The sequence below is a fragment of the Setaria viridis genome, chromosome 9 (genome assembly GCF_005286985.2).
Source record: "Setaria viridis chromosome 9, Setaria_viridis_v4.0, whole genome shotgun sequence".
Lineage (NCBI taxonomy): Eukaryota > Viridiplantae > Streptophyta > Magnoliopsida > Poales > Poaceae > Setaria > Setaria viridis.
Genome location: NC_048271.2, coordinates 34,769,290 through 34,788,678, shown reverse-complemented (window position 1 = coordinate 34,788,678; position 19,389 = coordinate 34,769,290). Strand labels below are relative to the sequence as shown.

Below are 19,389 nucleotides of genomic sequence, written 5' to 3'. Positions count from 1 at the left end.
GGGTTTCTCGAGTCTCAAAGTCCAAACAAACATACATCAATACATGCAAAGACATGTTGCATAGTTTTCGTGGTATAACTTATAAGCACTAAGCAATTATCAGTATAAAAAAAGCACTAAGCAATTAAGATAAGTATCCAAAATATTTCCAGCTTCGGACCAATGAACCACGATCAAAGGCATTGTTTGTGTCAGGCTCAGGACAATGCAGGTTCATCTTCAGTTCAGAGAAGGAGAGCAGGACAAGCCGGCGATCTCATTAAACGGTTGTGCCGTTCATTCACCATTGGACGACAGTCTCCCTGATCCTGAAAATTTGGTTCTAGCATAATATTATCGCGTCTAAGCTTATCCATGCTATAAATTGTAGACACGGCAGCCATTGAGCCATATATGCAAGCACAAAGTCGAGAATAAAACCGGAGTCTCGGAGGTGATGGAATGATTCAGAGACTTTGTTACCCTAGAAGCACTGTGCTCTGCAGATTCAGGTGCTAGTTCCAAGCCGATCTAGTCGAGGTCGCTCCAATAATCTTGTCGATAAGAACACAATGCAGAATACTATGAACTTTCACAAGTCATTTGTCGGTATTCGTGCAGTCGCAACAGATGCCGAACACATAGATAAAACTTCAGATTGCACTAGGTCTGCACTGCCTAAACAAGATGCGATACTTCTTACTCTAGCTAGTGATCTTCTTTTACATCAAAACGAAACAGCCCGAGATTCACCTTTGGATAACGTGTATGTATCACATAATCTTCCAGTTGCGGCCTGCAGGTCAAAACAGACCAGATCAAAGCTCAGACTCTGCAAAAGGTTTGAACTTTTCATTTGGAACTTTGCAGATGTTTAGTTTCGAGACTTTTCTTGCCATTTGGATTCTGATCAACACGTACCACCCCACGCATGATTGCTTGCTTGCCTGGTTGTCCAAAGCTAATAACAAACTCCACCAACCAAGTTCGAGGAGAGCCTACGTGTTCTTTCTTAAGAAAGTGTCAATGTTTCAATAACTTTTTTTAAGTTAATGCTTCAATAACTTGAGCCGAGCATAAAGGGTAATGATTGCCAGACATAGGCTCAATCATTCGAGAAGATAATCCAGGACGACGAACAAGAAGCAAGGATTCACACCAGGACGATCATGCTGACATCTTATCATCCTTGGCCAGAGAGGAACTAAACTATGCCATGCAAATATGCAAGAGACATATGCACTCCATGACTGCAAGCAAACACTGACGGAAATGGATGAACACATTCAATCATGCATGTAATTTGTCCCTAAATTGATTCTCTTTTTTTTTGTTCTGTTATTCACAAGAACACCACACCTCATCTATACCTTCCTAAATTAATCTCCCCAAAAGAAGAAGAACAAAGTGAAAACTGACATGATCAAGGTATGAATCGACGATCGACACCCATGCGGATCGTGGGAATCTCTGTCGGTCGGTCAGGAGAAGATGTTGTCGAATGCGGCGGCGGTGATGGCGCGCGAGAACTCCTGGAAGTTGATGCGCCCGTCCCCGTCGGTGTCGGCCTCCTTGATCATCCCCGTGAGCTCCTTGACGGTGAGCGCGTGGCCGAGCCTGGCCATGGAGTGCGCGAGCTCGGCCGCGGTGATGAACCCGTTGCCGTCGCGGTCGAAGATGGCGAAGAGCCTGCGGAGCTGGTCCTCGGAGTATGGGGAACTGTCGGCGAGGAGGTCGGGGGCCACGAGCGCGACGAACTCGGAGAACTCGACGAGGCCGTTGGAGTTGGTATCGGCGCGGGTGATGAGCGCGTCGAGCTGGTCGGCGCTAGGCGTGAGGCCGAGGGACCGGAGCAGGGACCCCAGCTCCAGCTGCGTCAGGCTGCCGTCGGCGTTGCGGTCGAAGGAGCGGAAGATCTCCCGGAGCTCCGCCAGCTGGTCGTCGTCCAGCCGCGACTGCTGCTGCTGCTGCTGCTGCGCCGCCTGGCTGATGGCGGCGACCACGGAGCTGCCGCCCCGACGGGTGGTCTCCGGCGACGGGGCGACCGGCTTGTGCGCGGCGGCGTCGACGGCGGGGTCTCCGGCTCCGGCGGCGACGGCGGGGGCCGTGGTGGCGTCGCTCATGTCGAGATCGGGAGGCGGGGAGGGAGACCAGGGAGGAGGACGAAATTGGGTGGAGCGGCCGGAGAAGTCGGATCTTGGAGGGGTTGGCGCCCTGGAATGGCGGATCAGTAGTGGAGACGCACGTACTTTCCTATATGAGAGGGCGCGCGCGGGGGGTACCAGTGTACAACAGACAAGGCACAGGCGCACAGCTAGCTTTCTTCAAACCATGGCACGGCACGGCACCACGCGCGGGAACTCGCGACGTGGCCGCCGGCCGAAACGAGCCAGCCAGTCGACACGGCAGGACTTGTTGGAAGGGGCCAGGAGGGAGGCTTGGAGCGAGCAGCGAGCAACATACGGAGCAAGAGCAGAGCAACGATAGACGGAGTCACGGAGGTCCTCTGTAGAAATGGACCTGCGCATTAATGCGTGGATCCTTTGGCATCAGGCCCACGCGTCAGTGAGTGAATCTCTATGCAATTATTGCAGAGAAAGCTCATCCAACTTATGCACGTCTCCTGTTTCGTGGGTGCATCTAAATCATGCATTATTACTGCTGCTTTTATTTACTAATATTAGGTTTATTAGGTTTATGTATGTGACGTTGCTACGGGTGACAAAAGATTTTCAATATGAAAAATATGGTATTCATATTAACAACATACGTGTCAAAGGCTCAAAGCACCGAGATTTTACGTGTGTGTACGTGCTATGGAAGTGCTATTTTAAGACTCACTGAGATTTACTTATAGTGTCAAAACAAAGCACAAATATAACATCAAAATTTTTTTTGACTCCCATAGCAACATATACATACACGGAAGTGACGGAACAGGTGATGTAAGATATTGCATATCACCTTTAAGTCACTTCCAAGATGTAACCGACGACAGTACGGTGCCGTTTGGTTGAGAAATTGTAATGCAAACGATAACGATAACAGAAAGCAGTGGGATCTGATACAAATTAACTCAATACTCTCTTTGTTTGTTTCGTGTGAGGTAACGTAATCAGAAAATGCTTATTACACAAGGCCTTCTCTCTCCTATGGCTGATTGCTTGTCCTCAATAGCTCATCGTGTATGACCAGCAAAAAAGAATCGGCAATTGACGAGAAGGGTACTGCGGCTTGTATCATTCGGTCAAGGTGATCGATCGGCGGCCGTTACCCTGGATCTGTGACTGCTAATCTGGATTACCGCTTCGACTTGAACACTGGTGGCGGGATTTCGGTGGGTAGCAATGTAAACGAACACCGGTACGACGCCTGGTGGTGGAGGGTTAACGGCGATTCCCAGTAGTTGGCGTGAGAGACAAGGCTACGAATCGGACACTACATTGAGGCCGCCGCTGCGATCGCAGCGCTCTAGGTCGCCATGGGCACCTCACTGGAAGCATCAAGGCTAAAGTTTTTAGCGAGAGGGCAGAAGTCTCGGCGTCCCCGTCTTGTGCCTGCTACATCGCAGTCTCCGCCGTGATGAATCATCTCGTCAACGTGCGCAACCGCCACTGTTTGCGGCGACCACAAGCGCGACCATCTCCATTTTTGGCATTCACGAGCACGACACTCTATCATAGTGAGAATGCGGCCGGGAAGGACGACTGCAAGAAGAGAATCGCATCGTCGACTGCTGTGTGCAGGGGCCGCGAGAAAAAGGAGCGATAATGGGATACGATTGCAGTCGATAGGGAGCGCAATTGCGGTTCTACTGAAACGTTCTGTGTTTACGGATGATGCTCCATCCAAAACAATCATATATTAACGTGACTCGTTGGATCCCTCCCAAAATCAGCCGAACGTTCACTTTATCTTGTTAATTTCAGTAACTTTTCCATCCAATATTTGATGGTTGCCAAGATAGAACCTTCCTTTGAAAAAAATAAAAAATGCAACTGGGTAATGACTTCACCATGCCCGGCTGTATTTTTGTCCAACTGCACAGCCGCATATATCCGTCGCTCATCTATCATCCAGTGGCTCTCACACACAACATTATCCTCGGCACATTTTCTTCCTCGTTCACCATCTCTTCCCCGCAGGCATCACACGCTCTGATGTCCGCCGCCTGCCCGCCTCCTATTCTATCATCTAGCTCCGATGGCACTAGGGTTTCATGGGCTCGCGAGTTACGACTGCCGCTCACCACGGAGGAGGCGGTCAGCCTTGTGTCCACTCCTCGCCATGGAGGAGGAGGAGGAGGCTCGGACTCGCGCCCGATGTGTGCCGCTGTTGTGGTGGCGGAGCGGCGGCGGCAGCGTTGAGATCCGGCAGTGGGAGAGGAGTGATTCAGTGGTTGGAACGCGATGGCGCTGGTGAGGGCCGACCTCAGGCGACTGCGGTGGGAGCGGGTGACGCAAGGCACGGCAGCGTCGGCGAGGGCCGGCCTCCGGCGATATGCGGCGGGAATAAGGTGACATGAGGCGCGGTGGCGTGAAACACAGCTCTGACGATCGGATCCGAGCAAATGGCGTCCGATCCGCTCGTCGGAGCGACGGATCTGAGCAGGCGCCACCCAATCCACGAGTTGAGGCGGCTCGAGGGCCTTGCCAGGCTCCCCTGCATTTATTCCCTCATCGTCAACGAGTTCCCCACATCGTTGAAACCAAGGTTGCATCCTTTTATTCCCCTCATTTCCCGTTATTGCACATCCTGTTTTGAGCTAGGTCTCGTTGGGGTCGTTCAGCTGGAATCAGACAACGAGAAGATCAGGGTAGTTGTTTATGAGTAGACATCCTGATTTGTAAATTGCTGCTACGTCCTTAGCTCGTCCTCCTGCTCATGGATCTGACACAAACATAACTGACATTTTTTATCTTTCCATGTTCCAGTCACAATGCCAACCACCAGATCATGCAGAGCCTGAGGTATAGTAACCAATACCGATGTCATATGGCTTCTTGTAGTACTATAGTTCACACTAGTATGCAGATGACATTACTCTACCTTATACTTCTAAACTACTGCTCTAAAGATAAGAGGGAGGGAGGGAGTAATTTTCAGAAAATTTTCATGTGTCCATTCCTTTGCAAATGGTTTAGCTAGCTCAAGTTTCATTGAATAAGAATTTTAGTGAGAGACTGACAGTGAGTGGAATAGATAGCAGCTCATGCATTTAAGCTTGTGTACTGCCAATGGTAGAGCCTAACAAAACCTTGCCATATCGTCCTGATTAAGGCTTCTAGTCCTTCCATTCTAACCTGAATAGAAGGTTAGAAGATTGAGGTCGATAACTAGAAACCGTGGTCAATAACACACCTTTTGCTTGCATGGATAAACCACTGAGAAGACTATAACGTTAGCTTGTATAGAACTTGTCCTATTTAACTCAACAAACTTCAGTCTGATGTGCCACAAAAACACAATCACCTTTTTTCTTTTAGGTGGTGATCATGGTCTCATCTCAATCTGCCTCCTCTTAAGAACAACCTGCTCACATTTCACTTCTCCCCTTGCACTTTCAGAGTTCAGAGTACCATGTGTTGGTTTCACTGGTCATAGCTTGATGCATCTTAGGAAATGGAAGCATGAAGTTAATGGATTGTGGCAAGGAGGTAAAACACATTGCTTTCGCTGCATTCTGGGTGGTATTACAAGGTCACAAATTGGAGTGATGTGCTAATGTTTGTGTTTTTTTGTTCAGTAAAGTAGTATAGCAATATAGAAAAAGTGTCAGGAGTACAGTGGTTAGTCATGGGAAAGAAGTTATATGCAGAGATACGATGCAACTAGAAGGCTCAGCTTTCATTATATGCCTCTGATATGCAGTATGCTCTTTTTCGATACATGTGGTTGTGACTGATAGACTGGAACTGATTTTTTGGACAACATGTTATATGTATTTTAGTTAGACAATAATATGCTACTGAATTAGGAAAAACAATATACTTTAGTAGGCAATAATATGATTTTGAATTAGAAAGAATATAAGTATATATTCTACATCCACTCTTTCTTAGAAAATTATGGTTCTGATCAGGCAAGAATGCATTCTGCATCAGGCAAAGGTTAGAACCAGGAAAAACAATTCAATCTAGCAGTCATATTTTTTACTTTTTCATCCGTAAAAAAATGTGTTTAGAACCAGGCAAAAAATGCAATCCAGTAAGCATTTTTTTACTGCTTTCATCAGAAAATAACGTAGGTGCATCTAGGAAAAACAATGGATTTCGGTAGGCAATTTTTTCATCTTTATTTTTTGCACTACATGCTCTCTAATCCTGCTACTAACTGCCCTTGCTATTCTTTAACTAATCCATGCTTCCGTTTCCTTGTTTTATATTTTCCACACCCCAATTCTCTATGTCATGTACACCTAGGCTTAGACACAATTTTGAGCTGACTTGTTTCTACAGTGAACTTATCACTATCAATTTGGCATTCCTACACAGTATTTTAATAGCAAGGAAACATATTGATTTTGTAAGAGTATGCTCATGCTCTAATCTGATATAGTATTCTTTATGTCTTTTGCTTTGTCATAATACATTTAGGCAAAACAATGTATTTTCGTTAGCAATAACATGGATTGGACTAGGCAATAATGTGGGTTTGGTTTAGGCAAAACAGTTAACTTTTGCTAGTTAATCATACTGTCAAATTAGCAATAACATGGATTGGACTAGCAATATATGGGTTCCCTTGTGTTTTTAGCCCTATTGTTGTGATGTACTATCATATCCAAAAGTAGTTTTTTTTCATCTGTTTTTTATAATTCTCCAGCCTCATTCGTAGCTGGAGTATGTGCACGTCTTGGTGTTTGATCTTTTGTTTTACATCAGCAAACTGTGCTAGCACAATTACTTTGCAACTTTGATTCTGCCAATGGACCTTTCGCTGCCATTTCTGTCATAGTTATGATTGTTTAGTTGTATCAAGAGTTTGTTGTCTCATCAGAAGCATATCTACCTAAAAGAATGATGTTCTAAATGGTGATGTGTCTTTTTGGTTTTCAGATTTTAGGCAAGTTATTCTAAATCAATAAGCAAATTAGTCATATCAGCTAGTTTTTTATTGCATTGTTTTACTAATAAAATTTCTTTTTGCCTATGACTTTTTACTTTGTAAATGCAGATTACGTGGGCAGAAGTAATGGGAAAACTTGAAGTGCATCGATAGTGCAGATAGGAAGACGTTGCGCGAGGGTTTAAAGACCATTCCAACTGGCTTTTTGTTGGCAGATAGTATTTAAAGTGTTCGCCTCAAGCAATTTCGAAAAGTTAAGCTTTCTAAATCTCAGCTGATGACAAAGTGAGAAGATGCATGGCAACAAGGATTGAAGCAGCTACCCTCTTGTGCTTATCTACCAATCTGTCTTGTGGGTACAGCACGCCCTCAGAAATCTAGGCCTGATTGGTCCCAGATTTTGTTGCAAATGTCTGCCACTAAAACTTATGTGAATCTAGAATGTTACAGTCTCAGTTTCCCTGCAGGCCCCTTCCTCATTACCTATACACTCCCAGGAGTAATGTAACAGTTTTGAGCGCATATCAGTAGATTATCTATGTAATTTTGTTGCTTCCTTTCTGGTGTTCAGCTAGCGGCAGTGCCCACTGCCCAAGAGCTGGCAGTTTTTGCCTTTTTCCAGTGAAGAAGCAATGTCATTTGAAATCTTTTAGGAGAGCTGCCAAATTTTTTCCAGTAGAAAATAAATGCGTGGGTCATCTGGGAGCGCGTGCAGGAGTAGTTTTTGTCAAGGAAAAAAGTAGCGGTAGCAGCCTTTTGTCATAATAGGAAAGTTGGCTTTTGTCGTAACAGAAAAGTTAGTTTATGTGTCACATCTTCGATGTTCCTAGCAGGGTTAAATATGAGCTTAGTAGGATTAAATATGAGCTAATTATAAAATTAATTGTAGAACTCCTAGACTAATTTGCGAAATAAATCTATTAAGGCTAATTAACACATCATTAGTAAATGGTTACTGTAGTATCATATTGTTAAATCATAGACTAATTAGATTTAATAGATTCGTGTTGTGAATCACCATATTGTCAAATCATAGACTAATTAGATTTAATAGATTCGTGTTGTGAATTAGACTCCATCTGTGCAATTAGTTTTGTAATTAGTCTATATTTAATACTTCTAATTATTATCCAAACATTCAATGCAACATGTGCTACTTTAGCAAGCAGGAGCCAAACACTCCCTAAGTTAACTTAGGCGGCTCTACATCCGGCCTAAATTACAGCCGGCTGTACGTTAGCAATGTCCAAATAAAAAATGCAACTGCGACACAAGTTTTCACCGACACTCCCAAATTCCAACACATTATGCTTAGAGAACCTTCTTTTAAGAAAAATAAGAAAGAAAACCAAACTCACCGCACTTGAAAAGTTAGGGCTCATTCACCATCCAAACCAATTTGCTCGTCGTCGGATAGGACTCATTCATGCTCAAGTTAGGTTTTCCATCTTTAATTTGCCGAAATCAGTTTATTATCCTCAAATTAAATTGAACCCATGAAAATCATGTTCCCAAGTTGCCAGACACATGGAGGACCTCGGTGTAGCGTACAGTACTACAATTGACGGTCTTGGTGACCTTTATGAGCTAGATGGTGGCACGGTGGCAGGCGGTCAAACCAACATGGCTTACCACCGGTGATAAATTTCAGCTGAAATTTCATGAATTTCGCAAAATTCAGTCTTTTCGGTGGTGACCGAAATTACTGTTCACCGAAAGGGCACCTTGTTAATATGAATTTCGACTGAAATTTTACGAATTTCGCTTTGTCGCGGACATGAAATAGGATGGCATGCATAATTGGAGAATTTGGTACTTTATAGATGCTTTTATGGTCTCCGGGACATGCAACTGATGCAAACTAATACTCTGCATTTTCTTCTCCACTTAGCTCTAGATGGCATAGTTAGTTTGGATTCATGAGTCTCGGGTAGAAACTTTGTGCAAATCACAAACTAAATGTAGGTACTTTTGCCATGTCTCGATTTGTTTTCCGTGTTTTCGGGAGATGATGAGCTTGAGAAGGTAAATTCATACTCCAACGGAAGACAAATGGGAGTCAAGATTTACCTGCACTAGCGTGCAAATCCAACTGCGCCGTGAGAAATCCGTGTAAAAGTGGGAAGTGCACTCCGTGCAAATTCAAGAATTTCTGTAAAAAAATCTTGCACAATTATTTCAAATCAATCGTCCATCCGGTTAAACTCTGTCTCTGCTATTGGTAAGTCTTCATATCGACAAGATTTTGATAGCCAGGAATTGAAAGATCACCACCTCGCCTTCCCCCTGAAGAGATTTGTGACAGTGCTCCTGATCAGAAGAGCAAATCTCATCTGGATCCGTATAGAGCTTTTCAAAAAATGTGCCAATAAAAAATCCAAAAGGATGCGCGATACAAATATTACAGCTCCCTGGACTTTAACTTTTTTTAATACTTATTTTAACGTTAATTTACAGCTGGCACGTGCACTAGCACCGGCGCGTCCTCTCCTCTTGGGCCACGCAAAACGGGACAGACATGCTGGCATTTCCAGCTCCCTTTCCTTGCGCAGTAAAAACCTTCCCTCGTGGGACGAGCGAGATAAATGCACACGCCCCCTTCCTCCGTTAAACCTCGCACCGCACGTCCGCAGCACCTATCCGGCACGGGCGCACGGCTATCCCCTCCCCCCTTCCCCACGCATCGCACCAACAGAAAGGAAGAGAGAGAGAGAGAGAGAGAGAGAGAGAAAAATTCGCCGCCGCCGCCGCCGCCGCAATGCAGCGCCTCTCCCTGGGCTCGCCGGGCGGGAGGCCCTCCCGCGTGAGCGCGGCGGCCGAGGAGGAGGCGGGGCCGGCGGACGAGAAGGCGGCGAAGGCGGCGGTGGCGAGGGCCCCGGCGGCGCCGGACAGGTCCATCCACCTGGTCCCCGTCCTCACGCTGCTCTGCTTCCTCGTCCTCTTCCTCCTCTCCCACGACCCCTCCGCCGCCGCCGCCACCCGCACCGGTACGTCCCCGTCAGTCCGTCCCCGCGCAAGCCGTCACCGCTCGCTCCGCTCCCGCTAATGTAATCGAACCCGCGGCGGATGTTGCGCGTGCAGATTCGCCCGTGCTGGCCGCGGCCGCCACCGTCACCGCGCGCTCCCTCGATGCCGCCGCCGCAGGCGCAGGTGGGTGCCCGAGGATCTCCCCCGCCGACGATGCTGCCACGCCAGGATCTCGCCAACTTCTCACGCTTTTTTCCCTCTCTCTCGCTGTGTGTCTGTTTGCAGCCGAGGCGACGACGGCGTCCAGTGGCGTGTACCGGCGGCTGAAGCAGTCCCGCGTGCGGAGGCTGGGGATGGCGCGGCGGATGCTGTGACGCCAGCGCAGGAGGCGCGAAGCTAGCCGTTGGACGCCGACGACGCAGCGAAGGGAGGAGCGTCACTTTGCTTTTTGCCTTCGTGCCATTCTTCTTTTTGTTTTTGTCTGGTTCGCTTTTTCCGGCGGCAGCTGCGTTCGGTGGAGATGGCTGCAGCGAGCGAGTGCAGCCAGAAGCCAAAGCTTACTATTACATGCATATGGGCAGCCGTTCGGCTCCAGCAGCTTGCTGTTTTGGGCGTGCAGCTGCAGCATAAGCGCTGCAAAAAAATCAGAAACGAACAGGCTGGAAAAAAGTCAGAAATGGTAGTGCACAGCGCAGGCTTCGTCGTCCCGTGTAGGATTGTGTGTGGATTGGGGTTCTAGAGTTCAAGCCCGAGAGATTAAAAAAAAGAAGAGAAATGGTTTCCACAAATCATCGCCAGAATCATATGTTCATACTCCGCCTTTGTTTTGTTCCCCCTGCGTCTGGCATTTTTGTTATGATGAGTAGTGCGCCTTTTCTTCTGCTGTTCCTTTTTCCTTTTGGACTCGGAACCGGAAGTGCTGCTGATCTGATCATTCATGGCCAATTACTACTATCAGAGAACATCATTATCCACCCGTAATACATTGCTCGTCTTGTGGATAGGGCCACTGAATCTTTTAGTCCTTTTTTTTCCCCCTCGCTTTCGATACGAGTGGTACAGACTGACGGGGGGAAAGGTGAGAGTGTGAGACCGAGTGAGCTGAGCTGGTTCCAGGCAGCACACATGTGTGTGCGTGCCCAGGCAGCCAGCACGACCGAGGGCTCAAGAAATTCTCCAGCCGTCGAGTGGTCCTACCCCCAGCAGCGCGGACAGTGCTCACTGATCACCATTTCACCAAGCACGAGTGGACGAGTGGTCAGATAGGAGTCAGTACGCAGCAGAGCAACTTGGGAAGGCCGAGCAGACCAGTAGGTCTGTTTGGTTTCCTTTGCTTATCCATAAGCAACTTAAAAATAAGCAAATAAGTTGCTTATAACCCAAACATTCTTGCTTATAGAGTTGCTTATAAGTTGCTTATGCATAAGCAAATAAGCAAGTTTTGAGTTGCTTATGGTTGCTTATGGAGCACTTTACATCTCCTACCCTCATTCTCTCTCCTCTCTCCCCTTTCTCTCTTCTCTATCCTGTCACCACTCAGGCCACCGCCGGTTCCGCTCGCCGCCGCCTCCGCGCCGCCCGCTGTGCCCGCCGCTGTTGCGCCGGCGCCTCCGCGCCGGCCGCCGCCGCCGCGCCCGCCGCCGCGCCGCCCGCTCATCGCCCGCCTCCGCGCCGGCCGCCGCCGCTGCGCCCGCTCGCCGCCCGCCCGCCCGCCTCCGCGCCGCGCGCCCGCCGCCGCTCGCGCCCCGCCGCCCGCCGCCGCCCGCCGCCGCCCGCCGCCGCTCCTGCCCGAAGCCGCTCGCGCCCCCCCGCCGCCGCCTCTGTACTGAGCTGGTAATGGTTGGGGGTAGTGGGAAATAGGATGGCAGGGGCAAATATGTCATATGCAATCAAATAAGCAACCCAAACCAAACACCTAGACTTATAAATAAGCAACTACAAATAAGCAAATAAGCAACTTATAAATAAGCATCCATAACCAAACAGGCCCTACATCAAACCCAGTACTACATCAAACCCATTAGGGGGTGTTTGGAAGGAGGGGGCTAAACTTTAGCCCTGTCACATCGGATGTTCGGATACTAATTAGGAAGACTAAATATAAGCTAATTACAAAACTAATTGCAGAACCCCTAGGCTAAATCGCGAGACGAATCTATTAAATCTAATTAATCCATCATTAGTGAATGGTTACTGTAGCACCACATTGTCAAATCATGAACTAATTAGGCTTAATAGATTCGTCTCACGATTTAGTCTAGGGATTGTGTAATTAGTTTTGTAATTAGTTTAGGTTTAATACTCCTAATTAGTGTCCAAATATTCGATGTGACGGGGGCTAAAATTTAGCCCCCTCCTCCCAAACAAGTGGCCAAGCAGAGCGAATCATACACAATCTTTAACACATTCGCCAACAGGCAACAGCAGATACTATATTATGAGCAACCATAAGGAGAGTAGATGAACACCGAGACCATTTTTGCGAGCTTCATTGCATTGCATTGTAGGTCTTCGTTCCTCAGCTTGGCGTTTGCGATTTCACTTCATCATACCATTCCCATGCGTTGAAGTTACAGGCTACAGTGGCTGAAGCAGGGTCAGGACTCGGGACAGCAGCAGCAAGACGGGTCCCATGGATAATTATTCGAAAAAAAAAGACGGGTCCCATGGATCGATCGCAACTTGGATGCTGTGACCACCTGTTGGACAACAAACTACTGCACGCTCCTCTTTAACCCATCCAGCAAAAAAAAGAAAAGAAAAATAGTGATTATTCAAAAAAAAGAAATATAGAAGGCAGGTTTAAATGGCAGCATCGGTGTCGGCGCCTAGCATGGCAGTAAGCACAGGCACACCTCCCCAGCGGCAACTGGCAATGCTCTCAGCAGCACAAGCTTCACGAGATAGTCATCAAGCAATGATGCTGTGACTGCAGGAGAGCAGAAAAGATCTTACTCGTGCTACCTACTGTCCATTACTCCAGATTATCCACCGACACCCAGCATATAACACAAAAAAGCCTCATATCCTGACGCCACTCCCATAACATAATGTGGACCCTCAGCACCACAAACTTCAAACTGAAAATCAACAATAGTATGCCAACAAGGTACAGACATCAGGAAATTAAATAAACTGACCTCAGCAACCATAGAACATCACTAGCACAGCTAGGGCCTCAAAACAGAAAGCAGATACAAATGGATCTGCCGGCATGCAAATGCTCAATATCATGCTATCAGCTAATATTAAAACAAGCAAATCTTGATGTATTAGTTTGCTATTACCAAAGATTCAGCACTCTCTTTTTTCCAAATGATCAAAAGAGCCTACTGTAATAATCACATTACTTCCTAGCATTTAAGATTAGAGTTTTTGTTTTATTTGCTTCTTAGTCTATTTATGTAACATAGCTTTAAGGTCAACAATAACATGATAATGAAGAGGATGGATACAATACAGGCATAGACTAATACAAAGAGTCAAAACAACCATAGGGGCATAGGGCAGCGTGTATGCCAGACTAAAAATGGATCTAAAATTCACAATAATGTTACAGATACAATAGAAAGAGAATGACTGACTAATAACCAGTCAATAGTTCAAATGAGAGGGGGAAAAAAGACGTGACATTATGTTGACTAGAGGTGTCTTTAGGCAAAGGCTACAATTATTCTGTGTTTTCGCTAGTTCGGGGTACAGGCAAAAGCATCAGTACATCTATAAGTAAAATTGATTATGACCTACTTTCAGGCGGACTTCACCAGAAGTGGCATCATACAACTTACCTGAACATTATAGGCTACTATATTATACGAAAAATCCATTTAAGAAAAGAAAAAATAAGTGTCCAGTTTCTTCCATTATATTCACTGCTCTATACTCATGAGACAATTGGCAAATACACTCACAAAGTCAACAACTTGAAGCATCATCTCAAAAGAACATGGCTACTGACAACAAACATCACCTCAGCAAGAAATGACTGGTGCATAACCAACTTCTTTTGTGCGCACTAGCAAAAAAATTCCTTCCAAAAGTCTGAAAGCATGGCCTAAATAAGAAAGCTATAGTGTGTACCATACTGCATACATCATTCACGCCAATCTGAAGCCTGCCATTTCTAAGTTGTGGGCCATCATATCAAGCTACTGTTACTACTACAGTTTCCCCAGTTTTGTTCATAGCATTGCCTGTGTCCAACATAGCATAAAGTGCATATTAGACATTTCAAAAGAAGTAAATATTATACGACACACTGGAATCGTCATACAGCCTAATATAATTCTCGTGTGCCTTGTTTTCACTGGAGAACACATGGACATTATCAATCAAGCAAAATGATTTATAAAACCAATGGCACATAGCCCTAATAAAAATGCAGGACACTGCACATTCATTGTGAATGTCTAACACCGTCTGTTAGGTTAACAAAAATGTCCGTGTAACGCTAAGTTATATGTTCATAAGCAGGCACCAAATATATCAGAATCAGGCATGTAAGACTGCCATACTAAAAAGATGATCAAATTTAAATAATAAATCTATGTTTTAATGTAGTTACGACGAGGGATGAATTTTTATCTTGCAAGCTTTCAACTCAACAACTGATAGAAATCTGACATGTTGATGTATTGCAATGCTGGTGATCGTGAGGACCACAAACAGAAAAACTTAGTGTTTGATGGATAGTTTTTTCAACTTTTTGCTGTCTCCTATACCCATGGTGGAAAATGCATTCGCAAAGTCAACTACTTAACTTCAAGTTGAAGCATCATTCTTCAGTGAAAGATAGCTACTGACAATAAGCACTAACCCTGGAAGAAATAACAGGTGCAAAGCCAACTTCCTTTGTAGGAGCTAGCAAAAAGCTCTTTCTTAAGGCCTCAAAGCCTGACCACTATACTACATCACTCACACCAATCTGAATCCCTAGGCATTTCTAATTTCTGGACCATAGTATTAAGCTACTAATTACAGTTTTCCTTATCCATATGCATTGTTCAACATGGCATATAGAGTGCATATTAGCATTCATTCACACTTGAAAGAAAAAAACAACCAAAAAAATAGAAACCCCAAGAATCGTCATACAGTCTAGCTGTCAAGTGCCTTGCTGTCAGTAACAGCAAAGAACACCCCAACATTGTCTATTGAGCAACATAATTTATAAACCAAAAGTGCATAGCCCTAATAAAACAGCAAAACACTGCACATTCATTTTCAAGTCCAATTTGATACATTGGGGTAACAGAAGTGTTTGGGAAATGAAGTTTTGTCTATGGCCTTTTTATTGTTGATTGGTAACGTAGGTATAATCAAATAGTATCAGAGTAAGAAATTAGGATCACTAAATAATATGCATCCAATTTGGTGATGGTGAGGACTAAAGGCATCAAAACTTAGTGTTCAAGAATGTGTTTATCAATGTATTTGATGTCTAGAGTCTCGCCTACATAAGTGGCATATTGTACCTGAGTACCTCTGAGATGTATCCTGTCCTGCATCTTGTTTCATCATACTAAAAGAAGGAAGAGATGAATGAAAAATAAGGCAAGCTGAGTATGCAAAAGATAGGAAAGGCACAAGTCATGAACAGTGCCTGAAACTGAATTATCAGGAATCAACTAGATGGTTTAAAACTGGATCCAATCATCCTTGATACTACAGAACATAGGTGCCTTCATTAATCATCATGGAGTAGGCTTCCTGCAACCACATACATCTATGCCCTAGAAGTTCCTTGTTTTCTTAGATGCTTGACCCAATTCCACGAGTTTCCCTTGTTGCTTCGGCAGGTAAGCACCTGATAAAGACATGCCCCCATAGGGGAACAAATAAAACTTGTAAGTCACAACTGTGAACAACCCCAACCATCACCTAGCAGCAGCCCAATCAATCAGGCAATTGATTCAGGAGCATACAATGCTCACTGACCTATAGAGCACTAAACTGGTCTTCACTCCATTGGACCATAGACATATTCAATAAAACAACAGACCACAAAACTATGTACATACTGCAACCAATTTCAGGAGAAATCCCTTCATACTTTTCTGTTCTTACCGGGCCTGGAGACGAGGTTGATGCGGGACCGTGGCGCGGCGAACATCCAGCTGTCGTCATCAAGCGATCTCACCTCCCTCTGCAGCGCCTCCATCACCTCCGACTTCAGTTCTGCGCGGAAAGGGATAACCCAATCGGTCAGCCACCCAAGCTAGGGCTTGCACGAAAAGGGAGGCGTCTTACCAGCCACGGCCTCGTCCTTGCGGTAGAGCGCGTCGATGGAATCCGCGACGTCTTCCGCTGCGGAGACGGCACCTCCGCTCGCCGCCGATACGGTCGACCTCGCCGGCGAGCTCATCTACGCCCTCCCCTCTCGGGCCCGACTGCTCCGGCTGTAAGGAACCAGCGGCGCGCCTCTGAGCTCGACCTCGCCGACTGGGAGCTGACGGATTGGACGAGGAGGCGTCGGCTTGTCGCTGGCCCGGCGGCCTGTTAGGAGCAAGGGGAAGCGCCCTTTCACACGAGTAAAATTGAAACACGTTCAGATGGGTCAGACCGTTAGATTGTCACGCCGAAGTGCCACAATTCTTTTCGGGAAAAAAAAGTGCCACAATTCTGCGAAGCCAAAATATGAAAGTTTTTTTTTCCGGAAAGAGAGTACTTCATTCATTCAGTATGCAACAAATTACAGTCAAAATTGATTAAGGGAGTGTTTGTTTCTTCCCTCCTAAAATTCCTATCACATCAAATGTTTAGATACTAACTAGGAGTATTAAACATAGACTAATTACAAAACTAATTGCACAGATATGGAGACTAATTTGCGAGAAGAATCTATTAAGCCTAATTAGTCCATGATTTGACAATGTGATGCTACATTAAATATGTGCTAATGATGGATTAATTAGGTTTAATAGATTCTTCTCGTGAATTAGCCTCCATCTGTGTAATTAGTTTTTATAATTAGCTCATGTTTAGTCCTTCTAATTAGCCTCTAAATATTTGATGTGACATGAATTAGTCCGGACTAAGATCCAAACACTCCCTGTACACAAAGTGGGGCTCTGAAACACCACGTGGCACAATGCACCGTATGTCTAGCAAAATCGGCAAGCTCCCTTCTAATTTTCACAATACATGACTAGCAAGAGCCTCAATGCTCCCTTGACCTCCTCATGCAAGAAATGCCATCTTGATCGATCTTCAGAGCTTAACTTAAGATGAGCAACCACGTTGGAGCAATCTGATTCAATGATAGTAGGCTTTTCAATCCATTCAGCTGCCAGTTGGACACCCTCACGGCAAGCAAAGACCAATCACGGAGAATACGCCAAGAGGACAGTAAAACATGAGCATCATGGTCGCCGATGACAACTCCAAGACTTGCTTCACCTGTTTGCTCACAGAACGATCCATCCACGATTAGTTTCACCCAGTCGACAGGGGGAGGCGACCAGGAGGACTTCTTGGAAGCCACTGAATGCCGATCAGAACCATTTGACTTCCTTTTCCAAACATCCAACTTTGGCCCTTTGCCCTTTATGTCAGTTTCCTTATCATGCCGGATTTGTAATAATGTTTCCCAGTAATTTACCAGAAAGCGTACAGACCCTGAAATAGAGCAGTCCCCCTTGCCATGTACTGCATCGTTGCGTATGCGCCATGCACGCCATAAGAGAAATAGGGTCTGGGCCCTCTCCTCTAGACTGAGATCAGTTAGCAGAAGTAACAGCCATTCTGGACCCGATTTCATGAACTTTTGTTCAGGTGCAATCTCCCAACTCTTTCGTAGTGCCTGTCGAAGAGCTCTAACTTTAGTACACGAGATGACAGCATGGAAAGCATCCTCCTCTTCCAAGCCACAAAGTCTCCAGGAGCTATCCACTTCTAAATTTCTTCTCTTTCTGTTCTCCATGGTGGCCAAGGCATCTCTGGCCAATCTCCAAGCAAAGATTTTTTTTTTTGAGGAACAGGTGTAGTCCAGATCGATGCCCATATTTTGCGATCACCAACGCCCTGGTTACTTGACGATCCCACGTTCTGCTCCTTCGTGAACTCATGGACTGCAAGGCGATAAGCACTACGGACAGAGAAAATGCCACCCTTTCATAATGCGAAATCATTCACTTGTCTTGTCGGGATATTTATCTTCAGTTTCATCGGCTGTCGTACATACATTTATAGGTAAGTTTGGACAGTACCAAATATGGGGCCCGATACCGAGACACATTTGATACGAAGAACATGGCGCAGGACGGTGTAGTCTATATGGAAATGCAAGAACTAGTCGAGGATTAAGAAAGTGCTCGTTGTAATAAGTGTGGAACTCCTCTAGTCATATCCGATTAGTATTCTTGTAAATCAACCGACCTGTATGTCGACATTTAGTAGCGTCAACTAGTGAAGATTTTCCGCGTGAATCCTCGGATGGGTTAGCTCGCAAGACACAAGAGATTTATACTGGTTCATGCAATCCGTCCTACGTCCAATTCGTGGCACAACTTCTTTATTTCCTGTGCTCGAGGACTAAGTTTATATGCATATGTGTTCTAATGAGGATCGAATCCCTTTCTCGTTCCCATGCCTTTATATACACGGTTCATGAGAGGGGGTTACATTCTCGGTTGCGTCCTCTTATTCAGTCGGGCATCTCCCTCCGACCGGTGGTCGTGGGCCCTATCCCTCAGTCGGGGCTTCTCCTCGCTTGACTTCCGTTGAAACCTTTGTCCGGGCCCCTTCGTTCAGTCACCTCGGTCACCGAACTCGGCCCCTACAGGTATCCGAGGGCGGCGCTTGCCATCAGTCTCATCACCTGGCGTCGCCATGATGGTGGACGAAAACTGGATGGGCATGACCGGGTACAGCATTGCGACGCCGTCACCGACTAGGGATCTTTATCTTGAAGCAGTTGTCGTGCCCTCCTAGGCACATAATATGGTGCGTCCGACTGGCCAGCCCGCGTTTCCTCATCTCGGTCCACGCGAGCGCCGGTGCGGTTGTTATATCAGGCAGACCTAGCCACGCCCTAGGGACGTGGTAGACCTGGCCCATCGTTGCGCCTCGGCCTTCGCTTGGTAACTTGGACCAGGCTAGCAGCCTGTTTATCTCGGTTCCCGAGCCTCCTTCTGGGGCACCGTCAGTCAGCCGGGCAATGATGATAGTGGTTTTTCTTTCGGCCTAATCGTCGTCTTCTTACTAATCTCACCATCTTCCGGATTTGTCGATAGATTAAGATATCCCTAATCTAGATATCTGTCAGTAGCTCCTGAGTCCTTCTTCGAGTGGAAGTCAGGGAAGGATTGTGTCCCGTCAATGGTCCCTCTTTTCGTCACTCCTGTCAGTCCAACGCGTGTCCTTTATTTTACTATA

At 46.1% G+C, this 19,389-nt stretch overlaps 3 protein-coding genes and 1 long non-coding RNA gene across 4 annotated transcripts; 2 read left to right on the top strand and 2 right to left on the bottom strand.

Annotated features, from left to right (window-relative positions):
• Window positions 1–1,044: 1,044 nt before the first annotated feature.
• Window positions 1,045–2,461, bottom strand: LOC117839920 (probable calcium-binding protein CML17). Its single transcript, XM_034720356.2, has one exon. It carries the CDS (start codon window positions 2,100–2,102, stop codon window positions 1,461–1,463), a length of 642 nt encoding a protein of 213 aa, XP_034576247.1. The 5' UTR covers window positions 2,103–2,461; the 3' UTR covers window positions 1,045–1,460.
• Window positions 2,462–4,057: 1,596 nt separating this feature from the next.
• On the top strand, window positions 4,058–7,603 carry LOC117838328 (uncharacterized). The gene is made up of 4 exons (XR_004636608.2): window positions 4,058–4,692; window positions 4,914–4,949; window positions 5,547–5,636; window positions 7,156–7,603. It is a non-coding gene; the product is annotated as an uncharacterized lncRNA (long non-coding RNA).
• A 2,029-nt stretch (window positions 7,604–9,632) lies between these two features.
• On the top strand, window positions 9,633–10,830 carry LOC117836504 (uncharacterized). Its single transcript, XM_034715945.2, has 3 exons — window positions 9,633–10,034; window positions 10,129–10,197; window positions 10,300–10,830. Exons 1-3 carry the CDS (start codon window positions 9,806–9,808, stop codon window positions 10,386–10,388), a joined length of 387 nt encoding a protein of 128 aa, XP_034571836.1. The 5' UTR covers window positions 9,633–9,805; the 3' UTR covers window positions 10,389–10,830.
• Window positions 10,831–15,588: 4,758 nt separating this feature from the next.
• Window positions 15,589–16,550, bottom strand: LOC117835768 (protein SAMBA). The gene is made up of 3 exons (XM_034715090.2): window positions 16,264–16,550; window positions 16,081–16,191; window positions 15,589–15,820 (listed from the first exon to the last, which is right to left on the bottom strand). Exons 1-3 carry the CDS (start codon window positions 16,376–16,378, stop codon window positions 15,747–15,749), a joined length of 300 nt encoding a protein of 99 aa, XP_034570981.1. The 5' UTR covers window positions 16,379–16,550; the 3' UTR covers window positions 15,589–15,746.
• Between the last annotated feature and the right edge of the window lie 2,839 nt (window positions 16,551–19,389).

What these genes read in the sequence shown, in the direction of transcription:
- LOC117839920 (XM_034720356.2), bottom strand. Translation starts at nt 2,102, where the DNA reads ATGAGCGACGCCACCACGGCCCCCGCCGTCGCCGCCGGAGCCGGAGAC.
- LOC117835768 (XM_034715090.2), bottom strand. Translation starts at nt 16,378, where the DNA reads ATGAGCTCGCCGGCGAGGTCGACCGTATCGGCGGCGAGCGGAGGTGCC. An exon ending in CAAGGACGAGGCCGTGGCTG is followed by an intron (nt 16,192 to 16,263) that starts GTAAGACGCCTC and finishes CTTTCCGCGCAG; the next exon opens with AACTGAAGTCGGAGGTGATG. An exon ending in CAACCTCGTCTCCAGGCCCG is followed by an intron (nt 15,821 to 16,080) that starts GTAAGAACAGAA and finishes TGTCTTTATCAG; the next exon opens with GTGCTTACCTGCCGAAGCAA.
- LOC117836504 (XM_034715945.2), top strand. Translation starts at nt 9,806, where the DNA reads ATGCAGCGCCTCTCCCTGGGCTCGCCGGGCGGGAGGCCCTCCCGCGTG. An exon ending in CGCCGCCGCCACCCGCACCG is followed by an intron (nt 10,035 to 10,128) that starts GTACGTCCCCGT and finishes TTGCGCGTGCAG; the next exon opens with ATTCGCCCGTGCTGGCCGCG. An exon ending in TGCCGCCGCCGCAGGCGCAG is followed by an intron (nt 10,198 to 10,299) that starts GTGGGTGCCCGA and finishes GTCTGTTTGCAG; the next exon opens with CCGAGGCGACGACGGCGTCC.